Source organism: Plutella xylostella, chromosome 24 (assembly GCF_932276165.1).
Source record: "Plutella xylostella chromosome 24, ilPluXylo3.1, whole genome shotgun sequence".
In the NCBI taxonomy this organism is placed as follows: domain Eukaryota; kingdom Metazoa; phylum Arthropoda; class Insecta; order Lepidoptera; family Plutellidae; genus Plutella; species Plutella xylostella.
The window spans coordinates 71505-92780 of NC_064004.1; the positions used below are offsets into that span (position 1 = coordinate 71505).

Sequence of the window (21276 nt, forward strand, 5' to 3'; positions counted from 1 at the left end):
CGATAAAACATTGATAACGTTTTTTTTTGCATTCATCCATCCACCTCGGTATGATTTACTACATATACAAAAGGTTTCTTTCTCAGAAATCTTACGTAAGCATTTTATTAATCAGTCTTAGCTGTTTATAAATAACATTACTTGCACCTTGCACTTAAGTGTTTTCCGTCCTATCTTTAAAAGCAATAGCAGATTTTTATAGACAGTATAAGTAATTAAAATACCCAACTCTACTACTCATTTCCCAAGTTTTTCCTTTTTGAACTTGCTCATTCACTTACTCCTAGTCTTACAACAGAAAACATGCCCTCACTAATTATATTAAATTAATCCTATTATCATTAAAATTCAAAATATCCAATCAAAGATTTTTCTTTTTCCTCTCTTAAATTGTTTTTCTTCTTCCCTCTCTCGCTTTCTGTTATCACTTCCCATAAAAATGTCTTCAATTTTTTTATCATATTCTTCTATGTTTTCTTCTACTCGTTTCTTAACTGGATCAGTTTTATGTTTTTGTTTATTTTTCCTATATCCCTCATCATCATCTCCGAAGGGATCAATGATCTTCCTCGTGTATTCTTCTGCTATTTCATTGTACTTCTCTCTTTCTCTTTTCTTCTCCTTGTTTCTCATGCTTGTAGTTTCCTCTTCTGCTTCAATTTCGTTGAGCAGCACCTGAATATTTTCAGAATTTCTGTTAAACACCGCCGGATGAAAAATGCGCGGACATTTTTCTCGTCAATAAACTCGTTTAATGCGCGTTCCAAAAATCACAGTGCTAAGTTTATGACAAATCGCGATATATTCACGTTTATCTACGTCGATTACGAACCCGTGTAGCGTCAGCAGACTGTTGTGGGCTCTCCTTGTGCTAGAGGTTCATTTTACTTCTATGGTTCTGACTGAAATAATAATGTATTAGTGCTTAACTCACCCAAAAAATGAACAGAGTCAACACCAGGAACTTCATGTTGTACCGAATGAAGGAAACTTTGAGAAGTAATAAAACAATGAAGTACCTCTTATAGTGTCAGAGTAAAATGTTACTCACCTACTGAGTCCACCGATACATTCATTAATCATTAAACTAATATTTACTTGACTTGAAAGTAAGCAGGTGGGTGTCAGGACACGCGGTAAAATAACTCTTGACTTTTGCTTATTAAGATCGTAAATCAAAGGATTTAATTAAATATGCAATACCCAACACCTCACCAGTATACTGTACAGTCCACAGAAGAAAAATAATGTATAGCAAAGGCTGAAACAAACAGTTTTCTTCTAATGACATGGAACAAAGAGTTAAGAACTTCTTCATTATTGTTTCACTCATAAAATCATCAAGAAATTCAAGAATGAGCATTTACCGCAGTAGTGGGTTCACATAATTTTTATCTAGATGAATAACACAAACAAAGTTAAACACAAACACTCACACCTTGTAGTAATGTACTCCCTTGCGGGGTAGGCAGAAGTGCATTGCAGCACCCACTTTTCGCCAGTGTTATGTTAGTCCCAATGTAATAGGGGGCGGGCCTATTTCTAGATGATTACTTCCATCATTCTGAGTTGGTTTCCTCACGATGTTTCGTGGGCAGAGAGCTGAGATAATTTATTTTGTTGACCGTATCCGCCCTGCAGCTAAGTAAACTTGAAAGAATCATGAGTCATTTGCATAGAAAACTACAATCTGGATCGGAATGTCATGCAAATATTTTTATAAATTAAAATAATAAGCAGAAACCTGAAACCCTACTTCCGTGGTTTCGAGCGTTGTACGCATTCTACCATCGAATGGCATATAGAGGGCAATGGGCAGGTGATACAAAATATTTTGGGTCTCTGATGTGCTAGATAAGTAATGATACCTCAATTTGATTTCTCTAAAATTGGCCCGTAAGACATTTTCACGCAAAAGCCTTACTATTGGTAAATGCTCTATTATATTAAATTAACATAATATACCTATCATTAGAGGAAATGTGGGAGCAGCGATACCCCTTTCTCACGACTTTTATGCCTATTTCTCCTATTTCAACTTACTTTAGCACAATTAAACGCACAGTCCGTATACTAATCCACTGCAGGAGCCTCCAAGGGTTATTGCCACAAAACAAAGCATTGGTAAGTATCTACCTATAAATAAACCGAAACTAATTAAAAAACAGACGATAGTTACAAACACAGAACCTTTTTAATTAATAACAACGGAAGCAATAGGCATATTATTATTAGTTTTGTTGAACGCCTTGTTTTTAGCCCTGCAGTCGCGTCCAGGACAACAGCTAGAGTATCTGTTCACGACGCTAAATCTCTGCAGCTTCTGCAGCGTGCCCGCAGTCCTGGCCTCCTGGTGTCCCCCACTCCTGGTCTCCTTGTGTCCCCCACTCCTGGTCGGGGCGAGCGCCACCGCCGTCACACTCACGGGGAGGTCTGACTGCAAGTGGTGATACTTCTCGCAGCTCATCCTCCGCTCTCGTCCGCAGATGTCGATGTGCTGGATCACGGGCATCAGCTCGCATTGGTTATATTTCTGTTGTTTTGTTAGTTGGTTGTTGGTAATCATTGTAAATCCTGTTGTTGAAATTAAGTGTTTTTGTTTTTTTTGCGATTTATAAAGTTAATTTAGATTTATATTATTATTTTAGGTTAGTCATAGACAAAATGTTTGGTTTGTCATAATGTCAGATAAAAATCAGAACTAATCTTTGCTATGCTAACGCGCCCTACTAACATGCTTATTTTAAGATTCATAAATTCATAAATTTGCTCCTGTAGAATTCCTACGGGTGCCTACACGATTTAGAAAAGGCTAGTTCGTAGCTAAAGGGATATATTATTATATAATAATTAAAAACATAAATTAATTATTACTAACTTTGATTTACTTCATACTGGTTTAACAAACGTAATATTCTTAAAAATTCAGACAGAACATGATTTAGTAAAGTATTTGATGTAAATCGGACCAAAGGCTTTTTACTGTGAGTGTTTGTTTGTGAGTAGCCTATGTTCAGTAGTGGACGTCTGTTGGCTGTTTAAACTACCACCAGCTCTTCTTTGAGGAACTTGTGGACGAGTGTTCCATCGATTCTTTCCCTTTCACTTTTTCTTTTCCTTCTTTGTTTTTTTCTTCTTTTTCGTAGACGAATCTGATTCGTAATCACTGTCTGTTGATTCGGATTTACTTCCTTTTGTTTTCTTTCCCTTTTTCTTTTTTTTCTTTTTCGAGGCGTCTGATTCGTCATCGGAAGTTGACTTCGTCTTTTTACTCTTTTTCTTCTTAGTTTTTTTCTTCTTCTTTGATGTCGTCGACGAGTCTGAGTCAGAGTCGAATGAGCTCTTCCCTCTTTTTCTCTTCATCTTCTTCTTCTTCCTCTTGCTGCCTTCACTGAACGAGATGGAAGACTCGTCCTCGTCCGGTGACTCCTCCTCTATCGGCACTGGAAATACGAATCTGATATCAGTGTCTGATATGTAAAAGAAATAAAAAATAGCAGGTAAATAATGAAAAAGGTTTATATTGCAGCGCAGTATCTGTTCTATTCTCTGTGGGGGTCTAAGTACCTGCATAACCGGCACCTGCATCTCTCGAATAGAAACTTGGTGCATAATCTAAAGTGCTTTTCTAAGCTTGGATCATTACCCACCACGCTGGTCCACTGCGGGTTGGTGGGCTCACTATCTAGATGTGCTAATCAGAAGCGGACGCTTACCTGACTGAGCTTCTACCGCTTTATTGGCGGTAATAAAAAAAGTTATTTTTTTCCACCGTATTCATAGAAAAGTCGTAGGAAGTTTTAGCTATTGAACTGTGCTGTTCCTCTTTGTCAAAGAACAATTTGCTGTTAGTTGAAGATGATGGACAAAATAGTTTAATCAGTAAAACGTTCTATAACTTTTCTATGCATAAAGGGGTTTAAGTGCTCACGTGTGAGTTGGCTGAGGCTCTTCAGCAGCACGGCCTGCAGCCGCGGGTGGAGCTGCTCCTGCTCGAACGTCGTCAGCTGGAATACAACAACATCATCAATGTAACTTAACCACTCACGTCCCGGTGACCCCTTGGTTAACCAGACACAATAGATTTTTAATTGACTTTGATTTCCCGGAGTGTGAATAAAATGTACACAGGATAATGATAAAATCGTACAATTTAAAACAGTAAGACACACCTCTTTCGTAGCACGATGCCAAAGATTGGACGCCAAAATGCACGACTCCCTGCAAAGTGAGTAGCAAATCTCGCTGATCCGAGCCGTGAGGTTCCCCTGAGGCATTCGGAACCTCGCGAACACGCGCCGCTTGGTCCGCTGCGCCTGCTGCCTCCCCGAGCACGGCTCCGAGCACTTCGGTTCCATGTCGCACAGATTCTGGCTCACGGCTATTTCCCCTTGCTCTTGGGTCCTCACTTTCTTGACTGACTTGCGTTCCCCCAGCGGGGGCGGCGGCGGCCCGAAGATCTCCAGCCCCGAGGGCAGCCGGCGGCGGTGGCCGGAGCGGCACGAGCCCATGCAGTACGGGGGAGTGTCGCAGGCGTCCCGGAGCGTCCCCTCGCGCTGGAGCACACTCCGGGAGAACAGCTTCTTATCTCTTCTCCCGGAGTCTTCGTACTCTGAACTATCTGTGTCACTCTTGTTTTCCTTATTTCGTTTCTTTTTGCGTTTTTTGCCACGTTTTTTGCGTTTCTTGGGCTCTTCTTCACTAACATTTTCGGATGATGAGTATACTTGGTATTCCTTCTCGACGTTTACTAGGTAGTTTCTGAGTTTCTTCATGATGGTCTTGGTCTTCCTGTGTCGTGTGGGCTTGGTATTGGTAGATGTGGCAGCTACTGGCTACTGGCCAAGCCTGCTGGTCCGTGGTTTTACCCCATTCCGCATGCTTGGATGGTGTTTTAATGGGTCATCACATGTTATTGATGTGTTCAAAGGGTACAAACTCAGGTTGTCTGGAGGCATAGTCGGCTAGTTTATTTCATCATTTTATTATAATTTATGACTTTGAGTTTATTGAAATAAAGTGTGTTTATTTTGATTTTGGGATTTCGGCGGATTTCGGGGATTTTGGTAAGTATTTTTTTTACGCTCACAGATTCACAGACTCTGTGGGCAACGTAGTGTTGCTTTATCTGTGCCTACTGTAGATTTTAAATAATGATTTCATTATTCTGAGCTTATTGGTCCTCCCTTAGGGTCCTCGTTACCACAGCCTGCCCTTTCAATGAGGACATAAAGCATTATTCATTAATAGTATTTAATAGCAATAAGTATAAACTTACTAGAGAAACTTCCTTCTTTAAACAAAAGGTTTATTAAATAAATAAATAATTAGACAACACATTACATTATTTTCACAAAACTTTCACTAAATAATAATAGGTATGATTAATTTCATATCAGGGCAGTCGTTTGGAGGCGGTCGCACCTGCAACAAAAACAAGTTTTCAATTGCTACCTATTATCATAGTGATGAGTGTGATGCGTTGATGATAACAATTACGATGTTACTCTCGCGAGCAATGAAAAATATTCCGAAACACAAAAGGCTAGCTTAATGACGCCGTCTGCAATATTGAAGTAGTTACACTAATAGCGCATCAGAATATTACAAACTTCTTCTTGTCGTGTCCGCCACCGACACGTCGAAACTCCTCGGGTTGGCCTTGAGGAGGTCGTCCCGGGTGCAGGTGTTGGGACATCCAGGGCACACCATCAGGTGCTCCATGGTCTGTGGAGACGCACCACATGCGCAGATGTTGGAGGCAGGGCTGCGGTAACCCCACCTGCCCATGTCGTCCTGACTCGGTTGAATGACTTCCATCCATCTATTTTATTATTTTCCAGGTCCTTTTTGTTTGTGGGTGAAACTTTTTCATTGCGCGAGAGTGTACAATATATTACTGGGGTTTCGGTTAAAAAGTAATTACTAGACTCACTTTGTCACCAGTTAGTTGTGTAAATTGCATGCACATTTCGCCGTTCATCTTCATCTAGTGTGTGAGGCGGACATCGGACAACCTGGTTTATACCGACGATATGTTGTCAGCTGCAATAGAAATTAAAAAAATCACTCAACATTACAATATCATCACACGAGGTCACGTAGAATCTATTCACCATATTGGCTGTAGCAAGTATCGTATTTCTGCATCAAATCGATTCTAAGAACACAAAAACTAACTTCTCTGAAGAGACATGTGAACGTCTGGCGAATGGACCAGGACATCCAAAAACAGATCCTGCAACAGCCTCTACCGACCCAGACAATCCACGGTGTATCGTCAGGCTTGCACCGCGGGGCACAAAACTTGCTTCGCGCGAAGCAGGGCTTGCGTCGCTCGGCACAGGGGCCGTGGCAAGGGTCGCATGAGCAATACCGTCGCGTGAAGATACCAGGGCCGAAGAGCTTGCAAGGAGTACTGCCCGGTTGACATGTTTTTCGGCATTGGAACATTGTGGTGTCGTTCCACCTAGATATTTAGAGTGTTTACATTTTTATCATATCATCATTTGTTCTGAAGGCCTTGTCAATGCTTTGATGTTTGACTTTGACGGGGATGTGGTGACAGATACTACAGATGAGAAAAATACACTACAGATACTTCTTGAGAAATCTAATTTACAGTCAATACTGTAAACTCGAGGCCGTTATTCTAAGTTTGCAAGTTAACTACTGTTAGTTTTAACAAGATTCGAGCTACTAACCTGATTACACCTATCGAGTAAAGTGGCGAGACAGGACCCTCAGCCGAGCACTGGGTCTATCGCCAGGCGTTCATTGGTCGAGGATCGGCCGAGGATACTGTCTCGCCAGGTAGGTGTAATGAGGGTATTCACGACTCGAACACAGCTACTCTCTAATTTTTAATTGAAAAGAATTCTGACATTTTATAAGTGATCCTACTAAAAAAGTTCTTTACCGAAAAAAGGAAAAATTGCGATCCATTTCTGGGCAATAATTTTTTCTTAATATTTTTATACAAAAAGATAAATCTAAATATTTACTTGCTCAAGTAAACTAATACAAAAATAATAAATATTTCAATATAATAGCTGTTCCCGCGAGCTTCGCTTCGCCTTAATAAGTTTTCCCGTGGGAATTCCGCGATAAAAAGTAACATATGAGTTAATCCAGGGTGTCAGCTAACTCCATTCCAAATTTCATTAAAATCGGTTCAGCCGTTTTGACGTGAAGAAATAACAAACATACACACGTACATACATACATACATACACGCATACACTTACAAACTTTCGCATTTATAATATGAAGTAGGATCACGACTCACGACCAATGTATCGAAATAATTTTAATTGCTTTATTTTATTCTTTAGCATGGCATCACTTCCTACTAAATTCAGGGATAATAAACCTTTTTAATCAATTTCAAAAAAAGATTGTCTATTCGGTAAGTACATATATGTTCGGTATGTATGTAAGATTATTGGAACTGCACCATATTGACATATGACAATATATTAGGGCTAATAAACAAATATTCAAAATTTTATAAATGTTTATGTACCCATGTATGTTTATATGCTTGTTGGTATGTATGTTTGTCCACGCATACCTCCGAAACGATTGATCCGATTGTCACTATTCTTTTTGAGGGTTCCGTACCTCAAAAGGAAAAAAAAGAACCCTTATAGGATCACACTTTGTTGTCACCACCTTTTTTCTCGGAAACGGGTAAAGATATCAAGCTGATATTTCTTATAGATGTACATAATTATGATGAAATTAAAAGGAAAACTACCTCAGGTAATTAAGTAGACTTGTACGGAACACTCAGTGCGCGAGTCCAACTGGCTCAGTCGGGTAAGCGCCCGCTTCTCAAGCAAGAGATGCGGGTTCGAATCTCGGCGCTGACATGTAGGTAACAATGAGTTCTTTGAATTTAAGTACAATGTATACCATCGCTCTTACGGAGAAGGAAAACATCTAGATGTGTGAACCCACCAACACCGCAGTGGACCAGCGTGGTGGGAAATGGTCCAAGCTTAAGAAGGCAGTATGGAGATGCTGGAGGCGCTTCCCCATGGCAAAGGGAGGATCCTCCGACCGTAGGAACCAAGTGTAGGTTTCATCAAAATCGGTTAGTGAGTTTTCAAGAAAGATTTTCATTCGACTTCTTTGAATGCTCGAATGCGCTCATATGTTCTCAGTCTCAGTGTAATTTGCTTCTATTTCTTGTCTACATCTTGTTATATTTGTTAAGTTTCTGTTAGGTTTTTCCTTGTTGACTTTTCGCGTTGTGATCGTTTGTTGATTTTTATAAACGTTATGGAGCCACAACCTGGCCCTTCCCGGGAAACAGCCCCAACTGACAGAGCACAAGAGTCAGACTTTCTCTCTCCCAGAAAAAAGCGTCCTCGTGGTTCTTTTTCGCCAAACGAAAAGACCATCATTCTAAATATTTACAAATATAATATAGAAAATTGGCCGGAAACAACTGATTGGAGTGCAAAGGAATGTGCTAAAAAGACTTCCGAGATGATTGGCGTGAGTCTGTCAAGTGTCTATAAAATTATCAAAGAATATAAAGACACAAAAGAGTTTCAGAAACCGAAAAAGAGTGGTCCGCAACTATCTTTCATACATTTTGATGACTTTACTTTTACGACAATTCGACGAAAGGTTCACGCGTTTTTCTACTGGAACGAAATTCCGACTATTGCAAATTTTTCACCTCTATTCAAATACGAACGCAACATCGGCCTGACATCGGCGTACTACGGCTACCGTTTCAAAAAGAATTACTAGTTGTTTTTAGATATATTTTCTACGACAGCGATAATTATATAAGATAATTGAGATTATCTTTAATTGTATTTTTCACTGTTTGTGATATATTTAGGTACGGTAATTATTCTCACCGTAGGTAAATCCCCTTTTAATTTGGAGCGCCGCACTTAATAAAATGGATACAGGGACTAAAAAAAATTTATTATAGTCTCAGATGTCCAGACTCGTATTGAAAAAGTGCCCAGCCCAAAAAGGTTTGTGATCTCTGATTTGTCTAAAATTGATAACTGTCAGAATTCCGTAAGAATACTAATTACAGTGTAGTCACTACTCTATGAGGCTGTCTGACGTCTTACAAGTGGCATTTTTGCAAGATACTTATTGGCTCGTTGGAATGATGATGGTACGGAATGGTGGTCAAGAAAGGACGTAGAGCAGTTGGAACATACCTGCCAGGTGCGAAGACGACATCGTCGAAGTAGCAGGAAGGCAGTTGCTTAGAGCAGCATAGGACTGAAAAGGTCGGAGGTAATTATGTTAAAACGGTGGATGCGAATGGCTTTGCTATTTGTAAATTTATGTATTTCAATATCTTTTAAGGAGGTAAATACTTCTATTTCCATGGCTAATACCTAGCCATAGCCAACAGAAAGCGAAGACGAAAATGATGATAATATAATACTCCATACTCACTCTGTGTAAAAGGCAGTCATTATAATTTCTTGAAGCACTTTTTATTGCACTTTCTATTGTACTTTCCAAACTGTAAGAATAGAAAAAACATGCGTTTAAAAAAAAACATAGCTCTGATAGATGATAATGAAAGGTGCATGCTTGAAGGTAACATTTGCATCAAATCGCCTGAAATAATCATTTTAATAAAGCTTGCTTATAAGGGGACACTCAATCCCACGCCACTCAGTAGAGCCAGATGCCACAGTAAACATAGAATCCGTTCGATAGTTTAAGCAAAAATATACCGCACGCCATATTATCCCATATATAGATAATAACGATATAATTAACTAAGCTTTATTAATGATTGCCCTGCCTAACCCTTCCACCGTGTCCAGGAGTGGAGACCGCGATTAGGCAAACGTACTGTAGGACTCCCTCCGGCTAGTTGGGTTGATAACGACTCGCGAAAGTTAGGTAATGATTGGATGCGGAAAGCTATAGATGGCATCCAGTGGCGTGTTTCGGGAGTGGCCTGCGGGCTGCAGTGGACTGCTATACGTTGATCTTGATAACTCACACAACACAGGCACTGGCAGATGAGCTGGCAGAGACACCGGGCCACCTTCCTGCAGACTTGTAGACACTCGCGGCAGACGGCCACCAGGCGGCGCCACTCGTCGGGCCCGGCCTCGCGGCACACCCCGCGGCACGCCGCTGACCTCTGGCACCACACGAACGGGTAGTTGGAGCAGTTGCAGCAGCGGCGACACATCGCGTCATCGACGCATTGAGGGCTGAAGGGAATGCTGGTTGTGGAGAGTTAACTTGGAATGTATTATTTAAAGAAAGGCACAGAAAGTTGATGTTAAATTTCAATGTCTGGTTGGCATTGGTGTTGGTGCTCACGTGGTGCTGTCAACCACCTGTCAACTTCTGTGATGCAGTCACCAATGTCAGTCCACAGAAGGTAACGCAGTGTACGTGAGGAAAAAATAAAATTATTCCAAGATTTAAGAAGTGGCTTTGCCGGATTCATCCTTATTCTGTTCTGACATTGACATCATGGATTATGACAAACATTCTGTCATATTATCAAGCGAAATCAAAGAACTCGATGTAAATTATTTGTTAAATTTATTTCTACACCAGCCAATGTGATATTGTGTTAAATTCAAAGATGTTCTGGCGATTCTTAAAAGAAGTACAAACCTAGTTTAAAGAAGCAAACAGTCATGTTTCTAAATTGACCGTCGGAAATCTTGTAATTGTATGGATACCTCAACAGCATCTAATTTAGGTGTAGAAGTGTGATGGGCGGCGTGTTCTCTTCGCACGAGTGTCGCGCGGGCTGCGGCGGTGCACGCTGCTGCTCGTGTGCGACTCCCATCCCGGGCTGCCCCGCGCCCGCCGCCGGCTGCCCCTTCGACCAGGGCTGCCACTTCCCCGCGCCCCCCTGCCCGCCCCCCGAGCCCGCCTGCCTGCCGCGCCTCGGCTTCCTCTCCACCTGCCCACAGCAACCATCCTTCTCATCAAACCTCTTTGGAGGAAGCCAATTCTCCTCCAGCCATAATTTCTCCGGAACAGGAAGCCAAGTGTTCCCGTGCCCCCAGAACAGCTTTGGAAAGTCAAGCAACTGCCAGTGTCCTCCAAACAGCTTCGGAAGGTCAAGCAACTGCCAGTGTCCTCCAAAAGTTATTTCCATACCGATGTTTGGGCCGAACCAGTTGAAGCAGATGTTTTCGTCAAAGTCCTTTCAGTCCCAGATGGGTCCAGGACAGATGTGCGGGGGACAGTCCATGAGGCAGATGTGTCCCGCCAAGCAGCAGTCATGTGCGGGAAGTCCATCGGGACAGATGTTCCCCGGACAGATGTGCCCCGCCCGCTCGAGCATACGCTTCGAGTGTCCCCCGCAGCCCGCGTGTCCCCCCCCGTGCCCCCCTCCGTGCCCCGCCCCGTGCCCCGCCGCGCAGCCACAGATGAAGCCACAGAGGTGCTGCGACCCCAAGCTGTGCGCGCAGTATGACCAAATGTATGGAGGGACAGATTCTTTGAGTAGCGTAGATTCAATTCCAGATTCTTGCGAAGAAGAGCAGAAAGAGAAATGCTGCGGTTCGAAGAGAAAGCTTTACCGAGACAACCGCTGCGGCTCGTCGACCATCATCGGCTCGATGCAGGAGGTGCGGTCGGAGCGGCAACGTCGCATGGTGTGCCGCGACCCGTCGCACCACGGCGGGTGCGGCAAGTCCAGGCGAGTCCCGGTCCGGCCGCCGCCGCAGCCCGGCTGCCCCGCCGGCGCCTGCTGCTCCAGCTCGCGCGAGGTGCGCCCGCGCCGCCCCGGCCCAACCTGCTCCCGGCCCAGCTCACAACCCTGCTCCCGGCCCAGCTCCCAGCCTAGCTCCTGTTGCGGCTCCAAAACGAACCTGCACTCTGGCTCCGCCCCGTGTCAGCGCTCGAAGAAAAGTAGAAGCAAGGTTACAGTTCAGGAGCCAAAAGCTAAACGAACTCCTCGTCCGACACCGCGTTCATCCACCAGGTCTATACCTCAGTATGAAGAAGAGTATTCCGAAGAGTCAGAGGAAGCGCCTCCCGTGTGCCCCGCGCCCTGCCTCAAACGCCGGCCGCCTAGACCTAGACCCAGACCTCCGCCGCCACCGCCGCCGCCGCCGCCGGAGTATCGCGACTACAACACTAACAACGAGGGTCCGGACCTCTACAAGAACTCGAAGAGCAAGGCGAGTGACTTCCTGAGGATCTTCCTGGTGCTGGGCGGTGAGTGCTGCAAGATCCTGCTGCAGCTGGTGTTCCTGCTGCGGCAGTACCTCGGCAAGATGTGCAACGAGGTGAGCACTTACCCATAGATAATACTATACATTTAATACATCTGAACTTCCTCTCGCTATCACACAAAACTGAGCTAAAACGTCGATGTGCAGTTTTGTGTACGGGGCACGGGCCCTGACTTTTTAAGGCTATCTAGCACAGATAACTCTAATCTCTAATCGTAAACTAAAGTCAACTTTTTTTGAAGGCACCCCAAATGTACCTTAAATCTGGTAATCTAACCTAGCTTAACCTTGACTATGTGCTATGGAAGACTAGTCCTGTTATCATAATTTAACGTATCTACAAAGTCATAATCCCAAGTACTATAATAGCCTATCCTCAGCCATCCTCATCCTTATTCCTGTTGTTCTGTCCTCAGGTGATGACGCGCAAGAAGTGCTACACGCAGCGCTGTTGTGGGTCGTGAAGATGATCGTCGCAAAAGGTAAAATTAATATTATTAAGCTGGTGGGTCTCAGGTCGAGCAGCCTCAACTTTAAGCAAACAGCCTCAGTCTGAGGCCACTCAGTGATCAGTTCGGGGCGAATTGCCTCAGCTGGATCCGCAACGTGTGCAGTTTAAACGACCGTCTCCATCAAAATGAACACCTCGACAGAGGGAGGGACGGATATGACGGGATATGACCCGAGGCTGCCTTCAGTGGATACCCAGCTTTATAGCAACAACATTCACGCCTTTTACACTTATGGGTAATAAATACTACATACTTAATCCACAAACAATGCAAGTACGAATTTCGTTTGTTTCAGATACTCACCCATTTATTGTCATTCGTCTTCTATTTTTGGTTTGAAAATTTTTGTTTGTAGTTTTTCTTGTATTTTTTATCTTTATGCCGTAATAAATACTGTATTTGAATTAAAAGCTACTAAATGAAATATTTTTTTGGTAAAATATAAGATTTTAATTAAAAAAAATACAATATCATTTATTAATTTACTTGAAGCTTTCTTGAAGCCGACGTACGGTCAGCAAAAATTTACCGTCAGCAGCAACATCGACAGCAGCTCTGAAACAAAGGTTACAAGTTGAGGCGATATGTTAGAGGATATACTTAAGACCAATTTGTGTATTCTGTCTGGCTAGTCTTTTGAGCATGGTGACAAACCCTAGTCCACCTTTAGTTTTCTTCACGGAGACGCTGACGAAGACAACTAAAAGTTTAGGTAACCAGCTTTTAAGAGCAGTTCCGTAGAAGGAGGCCAGGCAGATCAATAAAGAGCTGGTGAAGATCCATGGCTCGTGTAGAGAAGTAAAAAGGTAGCTAGGAGAGGAACATCAACAGGACTGAACGTGGAAGATACATAAACCATTCTTAGGGTGCTTTTCCACCGGAGATGTTTATAATGTTATGTTGCTATGGATCATGCGTTTGATATCCACCAATCATATCCATTGGTCCACATAGGAACTGGTGGCAACGGATTTCTAATCACATATTCGCAGCATCATCATCATCATCTTCATCAGCCTATAGCAATCTACTGCTGAATGTAGGCCTCTCCCAAAGCTCGCCACTGTATGCGATCTATAGCTCTTTGCAGCGTAGCCTAGTACATCCCTGGTAAAAAGTATTCCTTACTTGTCGCCACGCAGCCAGCGCCGCCTGGAGGCCGAGGCAGGCGAGCCAGGCGCCCAGCCGGCAACAGCGCGGCAGCAGAGCGGCAACGTGGCACGCCGCGCTCGCCGCCACCGCCCAACACTCGCACCAGCTGCCGCGGGGGCGACCCCAGTACGTGTACCTGGGAGGAACAGACAGCACATTAACACGTACAAGTCGTAGAACACTAAGGCTACGTCCGCAGAGACAGGAGTTTTGCTTAGCGCCTAGCGCCTAGCGAGTCACCAAGCGAGTAGCTCAGCAAAACGAACGTTCTAGAATCTTCGTGAACGGCCGCATTGCGCGCTTGGCGCCTAGCTAGTCGCTTAGCGTGTATTGTTGTTTGTTTGTCGCGAGGCGCAAAGAGAAGCCTCATGGCTCTAAGCGCTTAGCCAACCTGTGCCTGTGCCAACGTAGCCATAACTTTATGTGTACCTAGATAGAGCCAGTAGTGTTTGAGCAGTGCATTGAAGCGAGCTTAGATAGTTAGGTAGTAGCTGATGGTAGACGAAGATCTCTCAGGTATTGTTATGTAACATTGGTTAAAAGTGACTTATTTCCACCATATTGTATACACCAATGGCGCGCTCCAAGTTCGGACCGGATTGCTGCACCCTCCATGCGTGCGGTACATAATACTGATAGGCAGGACCAATTAAAAGAGGATGACTGGATTCTAGTTCATAGAAAGAAAAAAGAAAGGTTTCAGGGAAAAAAGGGAATGGCATCCATTGATGCTGGATGTAAATTTAAATCGGCTGACGTTAAGATGCCAATATACATATATAATGTGAGTAAGGATACGACTGAAGGTGATATAAAAGATTACATCTTGGCTAAAACGAATATCCTAGTTAACCCTGAGAAAATCACTGCGCAGGAGGAAAAAGAGTATAATTCATTTAAAATATACATTTCGAGGAATAAATGGTCACTATTTGATGACTCGACATTGTGGCCTGAAGGTATATTGTTTAGGAAATATTTTTTGTTTAACAAACATAGGACCACTCAAGAGGTACAAATGCGAAACAGTACACAACAACAACCCAATGGATCAGAGCATAAATAACTGTAAATTAATAAGCTTCAATTGTAAGAACGTCAAACGTTCCGTTAATGATGTAAATAGATTATGTCAAGAATGTGATATCGTCGCACTTCAGGAATCTTGGTTGCTTCCGTGTGACATTCCATTCCTGGGGACAATCCACGACCAGTTCGAGTACTGCGGCAAGTCTGCGGTGGACCTGTCCGCCGGCCCGCTGGTAGGCCGGCCGCACGGCGGAGTGGCCATCCTGTGGCGAAAAGGTAGTTTCCACCAAGTATCGGTGATAAAGTGCCAAAGTGACAGGCTTGTGGCTATACGCGCGTCGGTGGACGATAGGCATTTTGTATTCATAAGTGTTTATATGCCTACTGATAGCTTTGATAACTTAGCTGAGTTTACTGTGTGTCTGAGTGAAATTTACTCTATTATAGAATGCAGTGGAGTGGAAAGCGCGATAATACTCGGTGATCTTAACTCTCACCCAGGTGAACTATTCTGGAGAGAACTACTTGCGTTTAACAGTGATCATTTGTGGAGCTGTGCGGATGTAGACATTCTAGGTATAAATTCCAATACCTACACGTACATTAGTGAAGTGCACGGCTGTAGACGTTGGTTGGATCATTGTGTCGTGACGTCATCGGCTCGTAAAAGTGTAATTGATGCTTATGTCCGTTATAATGACGTATATTGGTCCGACCACTACCCTCTTGTAATTGTTTGTGATTTTACATGTATCCCGTCTAAGTTTGTAAATAGTAATAGCGTAAAAAACTTAATATTATGGGGACAAAGACCTCCTTGCTCTGTAAATAATAATAATAATAATAATAATAATATGTGGGGACATCTCACACACGGCCATCCGACCCCAAGCTAGGCAGAACCTGTGTTATGGGTGTCGGACAGCTGATATATCTACACAAATACATAGATAGATAGATACTAAATATAAATATCAACAACCAAGACCCGAGTACAAATATCTGTGTTTAAACAAATATCTGCGCCAGCCGGGAATCGAACCCGGGACCTTCGGCTCAGTAGTCAGGGTCACTAACCACTACGCCATTCGGTCGTCAAACAAATAAATATAATAAGTTGTGTAATGCCGAATTAAGGGAGATTGATTTTCCCGCGGAGTTTGTTTCTTGCTGTTATAACATGTGTACCGATCAAAGTCATAAATTAATTTTAAATAATATGTATGATAAAATTGTTAGTGTAGTGGTAGGTCAGGTAAAAGGCCAATAGTGGGCTGGAATAAACATGTAGGTGACGCTCACCGGGAGGCTAGGCTCAAATATCGATTTTGGTGTCAACACGGGAAACCTCGAGAAGGTTTTATTTTCGAACAAATGCGCCTGAGTAAAAACTATTATAAGAGCAGATTAAAATGGTGTCAAAAAAATGCTGAGCAAATAAAAATGGACATCATAGCATCTCAGCATTTAAATAAAAAATTTGGTAAATTTTGGAAGGAAACGAAACGCATGAATCTGAAGCCTGGCCTTCCGGTTAGCGTGGAGGGAGAAAGCTGTCCGAGAAACATAGCTAATATGTTTAAAAAACACTTTACTGTTAAGTCACCCTTAGGGCAAGTTGCTTATGACAATAATGTGTGCACGGACCGTAGTGGGGTGCGCTTTACCGCTAAGGAGGTGAAACAGGCGATAAGGAGCATCACTGGAGGCAAATCCCCCGGTCATGACAGCCTCAGCATTGAGCACTTGGTTCATGCTGGCGTTCACCTGCCACGCGTCTTGGCTATGTTTTATTTGTGTTGTTTGGTGCATTCCTACCTGCCTGACGACATGATGCGATGTGTTGTTGTGCCAGTGGTAAAAGACAAAATGGGAGACTTATCGGTTACAAATAATTATAGGCCAATATCCCTGGCCACTGTATTGGCAAAGGTCTTTGACAGATTAATGGAACGGCAATTGGATAACTACCTAAAGTTAAATGAGAGACAGTTCGGCTTTAAAGAGGGTTGTTCTACCGAAAGTGCCATACTAGTACTAAAAAGTACGATAAAATATTATACGGATAGGCGCACGCCGGTATATGGATGCTTCTTAGATCTGTCAAAGGCCTTTGACCTAGTACAGTATGATATATTATGGCAAAAATTAATTAAGACCGGTTTCCCGGTGGCCCTTGTCTTTCGCTACTGGTACAGCAATCAAGTGAATGTGGTCCGATGGGGCGGTACATATTCCGATGAGTATCGTATGGAATGTGGCGTGAGGCAGGGGGGTTTAACCTCTCCGTTACTGTTTAACCTGTATATGAATGCTTTGATCGAGGAACTCAGCAATCAACCATATGGTTGCTATATTGATAATGTTAGTGTAAACAACATAAGCTATGCCGATGATATGGTCCTGCTGGGTCCCTCGATCAACGCAATCACTAAACTACTCAACATATGCGGTGAGTACACTAAACAACACGGACTTGTATACAATATTAAAAAAAGCGTATACATGTTGTTTAGTGCAAGGAATAGGGCTCAAAGTGTTTTACCTCCAGTTGTCATGAACGGGTCGCCTTTGAAAAGGGTGGCAGAATTTAAATATCTGGGCCACTATGTAAACGAGGACCTGACTGATGATAAGGATATGGATAGGGAGCGCAGGGCGCTATCGGTTAGAAGCAACATGGTAGCTCGAAGATTTAGTAGGTGTACTAAGGCAGTCAAGATTACGCTATTTAAGGCATATTGTCTGTCTTTTTACGCCTGCAGTCTTTGGGTGAATCATTTGCAGAAGACCGGTCGCGCCCTGCGTGTCCAATACAACAACGCGTTCAGGATGCTGATGGGGCTGCCGAGGTGGTGCAGTGCATCGGGTATGTTCGCGGAGGCCCGTACGCCTGACTTTTACGCGGTCATGAGGTCGCGCGCCGCGTCATTGTTGCACCGCGTCCGCGGCAGCACTAACACCGTCCTGAACACGGCTGTGGATAGGTGGGACAACTGTTTCCTTAACCACTGGGTGCAGTTGTCACTCCTACCAAATAAAAAATAGATGTGTGTATAGAGTAATTTTTTTTGTGTGTTATGTAGTTATAACTAACATTAGGTTAAGATAATTGTAATACTAACACTTTTTTGGATCGTTGGTCCGTAATAAACGATTATATATATACCCATACTATACATATACATACCCTTGCTCATAAGGCGAAGTAAAATATTGTCATGATGAAAACTCTCATCTCATCCCACCTATACTAGGGTTTGTAACCGCGGTGAAAGGTTCAGTCTGTAAGGTTTATCAAACACTAAATTCCCTGGACTAGGCCTAAAACCCTTCTTTGGAAGGAGACCCGTGCCCCAGCAGTGGGGACGTGATGGGTCGTGATGATGATGATGATTAACTTCCCAGGGTGTGCCCAACATATCGATACAGTTGATACTATGGAGAGAGCACCAGATTAGTACCTGTCAATAATATCACCAGGAGTGCATGGCGCGCAGGCGGCTCTCCCGCGCGGCGGCAGGCAGCTGGCCCGGGTGAGAGTGAGACAGACAGTGTTGGGGTCCGCGTAGGGGTTGTAGAAGCGCATGGGGAAGCAGGACGGCAATACATCCATCACACACGGCAGCGGCTGCGGGCAGGGCGGCCGCTTGCAGTGGCAGTTGCAGGGTCTAAACGTTCCCTGGAGAATTAATACAGTCATAGTTAAAACAAAAGAGGAATTTAGAGAATGTAATTTTGTGTATACGTGGCTCATGGATGCCCTCCCTTAGGCCTACTGGACAAACGACCCTAGAAAGGTGGCCGGTAGTGGCTGGATGAGGAAAGCCGAGGACAGAGTGTAGTGGTGATCCTAGTACGGTATAAATTAAAATGTCCACCTCACGCCTTTTTCTACGCTTTTTCCTCTTCGTCTTCGCTGGTGGACGGGCCGTCGTGGCAGTCTGCGTGGCAGTAGTTTCCATTACTTACTCTGGTGAAAAAAATGTATCTTCAACGTGAAGAATTTACTCCATTACATAAGCAAGTAGGTATATTACAGTAAGGGGCAGATAAACCTGACCCCCTCAGAAGCATTGTTAGTATGAGAGGGGGGTCAGGTTTCTTTGCACCTGACCGTACGTAACTGTTTATTTTTGCAAAGTTCGTCTTTTGTACCTACCTAATCTGCCGGTAAAATTATATGCATACATATGTATTTAACTCTATTAAGTAATTGAGGTAATAAAAGAATTCTCTGCAAATGATTATTTATTTTATATCCCTTCTACAATAAAAATTAACAAAGATATAAATAATATTTGTAATAACTTAAATCACTTGGCCGGTAGCGTCAGCAACACTGTAACAAAAATAATATGCATTATTTACTAAACTATACTATGAACAGAAATATAGGCATACATGGTATAACTTCATAAGAGTAGTCTTCACACCAAAGAGGTAGTAAGTTAGGGGCAAAGAATACTGACCGTTATCAGAGTAACAAGTAGGTGCCACCGAGTTGGAATGATTACAAGGCACTTCAGGGCGCCTACACATCCAGAATCAGATGCGCAGGATCCTCACGATATTTTCCTAAACCGTGAGAGCACGTAGTGTAATCTACGCCAGTAGTTCCAGCTGGCCACTAGCGCAATACCCTTATGACGGTATCTAGGCCTTCAACTTCAAGGTGGACCCTTAAACGTACACTATACTACAGAAGGGCTAGTACGGGGCGCATTTAAGACGTGACAAAAGTTCTCCACCGCGCTCGCTCTTGAGGGTGAGCGATGTGAGTGAGCGTGATGCTTCAAAGCTTTTGTCACGTCTAATGCGCCCCGTACTACTAGCCCAGGTATACCTCTAAACCATAGACTTAGTATACATATGAACCATAGTACTAAGTCTATTCTCTAAACAACCTAATCACTCACATATTCCGGCCCGCACCACCCATAGCAGCACCCATTGATACACGCCACGCAGCCCGCCGCGGCGATCAGACAGCAGTACGACCCGGTCTGCATGCAACAGTAGCAACACTGCGCGCATACCGCCACCGCCCCGGACTGCTGCGGGGGGGACTGCGGGGCGGCCTGCGGGGGCAGCGCCACCACCGGCACGTCGCAGTACGGGTTGCAGCAGCGAAGGGTTTGGAGCTTCTCGTCCTGGGAATGGGTGGTGTTTTAATTTCATGAGCAGTAGGCCGTTGATGGAAGTACATAGGTGGTGGTGCAACTTTTTTAAACAAGGAGGATCCTCCGATCAAGTAGGTGGTAAAGCGATGGAGAGAGATGATGATGGCTTCACCGAAACAAAAGGATCCTTTGAGGTTGAATTTAGGATGCGGATTTTTATGGTGAATCAAGTAATTTTTTATACTTTACTTACATCGGTACCTATACAGGTTGTTGCAAAAAGGGTATGCTAAGCCGAAAAGGGGTGACTCAGGGGGTCATTCTGAAAAACTTTTGTTCTACGAGTTTTGAAAATTAATGAAAATAAAAAAAAAACCATAGAAACTTTGTTGGTCACGTGACATTTTTACTTTTTTACTAGCCGAAAGGCTAAGTATACCCTTTTTGCAACATCCTGTATAGAGATGAAACGTACAATATAATTTAGGATAGTATAAATATTTAATTAGTGAATACCGTTTGTGCAGGAGGCGGCAGGGGATCAGTGCGTTGCTGGAATTAAATACACCATTTAAAGTTTAAACTGATCCAGAAAAGAAGATTCCATGGCAGAACCCGGTAAAAAAGTATGCAATAAAGGTGAACTAAATACTTAATTCTTATGGTCTTACTTGAGTTTAAATTGTATAAATTTGCTTACATCGGTTGTGCTTTTGATTGTCTCTTCAGAAGTCGATTCATGTTTCTGTAAGTATGTAAAAAAACAATGATTAGAACTTTATAGTAGGTATTGTAATTGTTTATGAAAGTTGAGAATAGAAATCAATTTATGACTGTGGGTAGGTTGTTGATAGGTACCTACATAATTATATTTCGGTATTGTGAATTTGTTACCTTTTAAAGATTTGTTACCTTTTTCTGTTTCGGTTTTGACTGCTTTCGCTTCTTCTCCTGAAATAAGTTAAGTACTTATGTACCTACATAATTATATTTAGGTATTGTGAATTTGTTACCTTGTAAAGATTTGTTACCTTTTTCTGTTTCGGTTTTGACTGCTTTCGCTTCTTCTTCTCCTGAAATAAGTTAAGTACTTATGTATATTTCTTAACAACCTGTTGGCAACACCAACATCATTTTTTATAATAATTATAAAGAAGAATGGCGAAACCTGACCCGCTTTGCATAAGTTAGCAGCCACTCACCAAACCTATTTTAAGTTATTGATAAAAATGTCTATTATCAGGGAAA

At 43.0% G+C, this 21276-nt stretch overlaps 4 protein-coding genes and 3 long non-coding RNA genes across 8 annotated transcripts; 1 reads left to right on the plus strand and 6 right to left on the minus strand.

Annotated features, from left to right (window-relative positions):
• Window positions 1-333: 333 nt before the first annotated feature.
• Window positions 334-1068, minus strand: LOC105392205 (putative uncharacterized protein DDB_G0271982). The gene is made up of 2 exons (XM_048629960.1): window positions 935-1068; window positions 334-675 (listed from the first exon to the last, which is right to left on the minus strand). Exons 1-2 carry the CDS (start codon window positions 968-970, stop codon window positions 349-351), a joined length of 363 nt encoding a protein of 120 aa, XP_048485917.1. The 5' UTR covers window positions 971-1068; the 3' UTR covers window positions 334-348.
• A 1795-nt stretch (window positions 1069-2863) lies between these two features.
• LOC105392204 (transcriptional regulator ATRX homolog) lies at window positions 2864-5075 on the minus strand. Of its 2 annotated transcripts, none has more exons than XM_048630014.1 (3): window positions 4380-5075; window positions 3932-4007; window positions 2864-3443 (listed from the first exon to the last, which is right to left on the minus strand). In XM_048630014.1, exons 1-3 carry the CDS (start codon window positions 4773-4775, stop codon window positions 3103-3105), a joined length of 813 nt encoding a protein of 270 aa, XP_048485971.1. In that variant the 5' UTR covers window positions 4776-5075; the 3' UTR covers window positions 2864-3102. The 2 variants fall into 2 exon arrangements, with proteins under 2 accessions (XP_048485971.1, XP_011562101.3); XM_011563799.3 differs by having other exon boundaries at window positions 4173-5073.
• Window positions 5076-5290: 215 nt separating this feature from the next.
• On the minus strand, window positions 5291-10331 carry LOC105392203. Its single transcript, XR_007267732.1, has 5 exons — window positions 10004-10331; window positions 9442-9511; window positions 9198-9261; window positions 5936-6045; window positions 5291-5424 (listed from the first exon to the last, which is right to left on the minus strand). It is a non-coding gene; the product is annotated as an uncharacterized LOC105392203 (long non-coding RNA).
• A 199-nt stretch (window positions 10332-10530) lies between these two features.
• Window positions 10531-13142, plus strand: LOC105392220 (keratinocyte proline-rich protein). Its single transcript, XM_038110472.2, has 3 exons — window positions 10531-12266; window positions 12629-12694; window positions 13020-13142. Exons 1-2 carry the CDS (start codon window positions 10737-10739, stop codon window positions 12674-12676), a joined length of 1578 nt encoding a protein of 525 aa, XP_037966400.2. The 5' UTR covers window positions 10531-10736; the 3' UTR covers window positions 12677-12694; window positions 13020-13142.
• Window positions 13143-13206: 64 nt separating this feature from the next.
• On the minus strand, window positions 13207-18633 carry LOC125490461. Its single transcript, XM_048629700.1, has 4 exons — window positions 18370-18633; window positions 13853-14012; window positions 13379-13509; window positions 13207-13279 (listed from the first exon to the last, which is right to left on the minus strand). The coding sequence occupies exons 1-4, from the start codon at window positions 18606-18608 to the stop codon at window positions 13207-13209; spliced, it is 603 nt and encodes a 200-aa protein (XP_048485657.1). The 5' UTR covers window positions 18609-18633.
• A 512-nt stretch (window positions 18634-19145) lies between these two features.
• On the minus strand, window positions 19146-20053 carry LOC125490543. Its single transcript, XR_007267733.1, has 2 exons — window positions 19825-20053; window positions 19146-19247 (listed from the first exon to the last, which is right to left on the minus strand). It is a non-coding gene; the product is annotated as an uncharacterized LOC125490543 (long non-coding RNA).
• Window positions 20054-20544: 491 nt separating this feature from the next.
• On the minus strand, window positions 20545-20981 carry LOC125490490. Its single transcript, XR_007267695.1, has 3 exons — window positions 20941-20981; window positions 20729-20773; window positions 20545-20580 (listed from the first exon to the last, which is right to left on the minus strand). It is a non-coding gene; the product is annotated as an uncharacterized LOC125490490 (long non-coding RNA).
• Window positions 20982-21276: the final 295 nt, after the last annotated feature.

Excerpts from the sequence above, each read along its gene's own strand:
- LOC105392205 (XM_048629960.1), bottom strand. The coding sequence starts at position 970 with ATGAAGTTCCTGGTGTTGACTCTGTTCATTTTTTGG. Across the intron at positions 676-934 it reads TGACTCTGTTCATTTTTTGG|GTGCTGCTCAACGAAATTGA; the intron begins GTGAGTTAAGCA and ends GAAAATATTCAG.
- LOC105392204 (XM_011563799.3), bottom strand. The coding sequence starts at position 4,775 with ATGAAGAAACTCAGAAACTACCTAGTAAACGTCGAGAAGGAATACCAA. Across the intron at positions 4,008-4,172 it reads GGCATCGTGCTACGAAAGAG|CTGACGACGTTCGAGCAGGA; the intron begins GTGTGTCTTACT and ends GTTGTATTCCAG. Across the intron at positions 3,444-3,931 it reads GAGCCTCAGCCAACTCACAC|TGCCGATAGAGGAGGAGTCA; the intron begins GTGAGCACTTAA and ends TCGTATTTCCAG.
- LOC105392220 (XM_038110472.2), top strand. The coding sequence starts at position 10,737 with ATGGGCGGCGTGTTCTCTTCGCACGAGTGTCGCGCGGGCTGCGGCGGT. Across the intron at positions 12,267-12,628 it reads TCGGCAAGATGTGCAACGAG|GTGATGACGCGCAAGAAGTG; the intron begins GTGAGCACTTAC and ends TTCTGTCCTCAG.
- LOC125490461 (XM_048629700.1), bottom strand. The coding sequence starts at position 18,608 with ATGACTGTATTAATTCTCCAGGGAACGTTTAGACCCTGCAACTGCCAC. Across the intron at positions 14,013-18,369 it reads CCTGGTGATATTATTGACAG|GTACACGTACTGGGGTCGCC; the intron begins GTACTAATCTGG and ends TGTTCCTCCCAG. Across the intron at positions 13,280-13,378 it reads AAAACTAAAGGTGGACTAGG|AGCTGCTGTCGATGTTGCTG; the intron begins GTTTGTCACCAT and ends CCTTTGTTTCAG.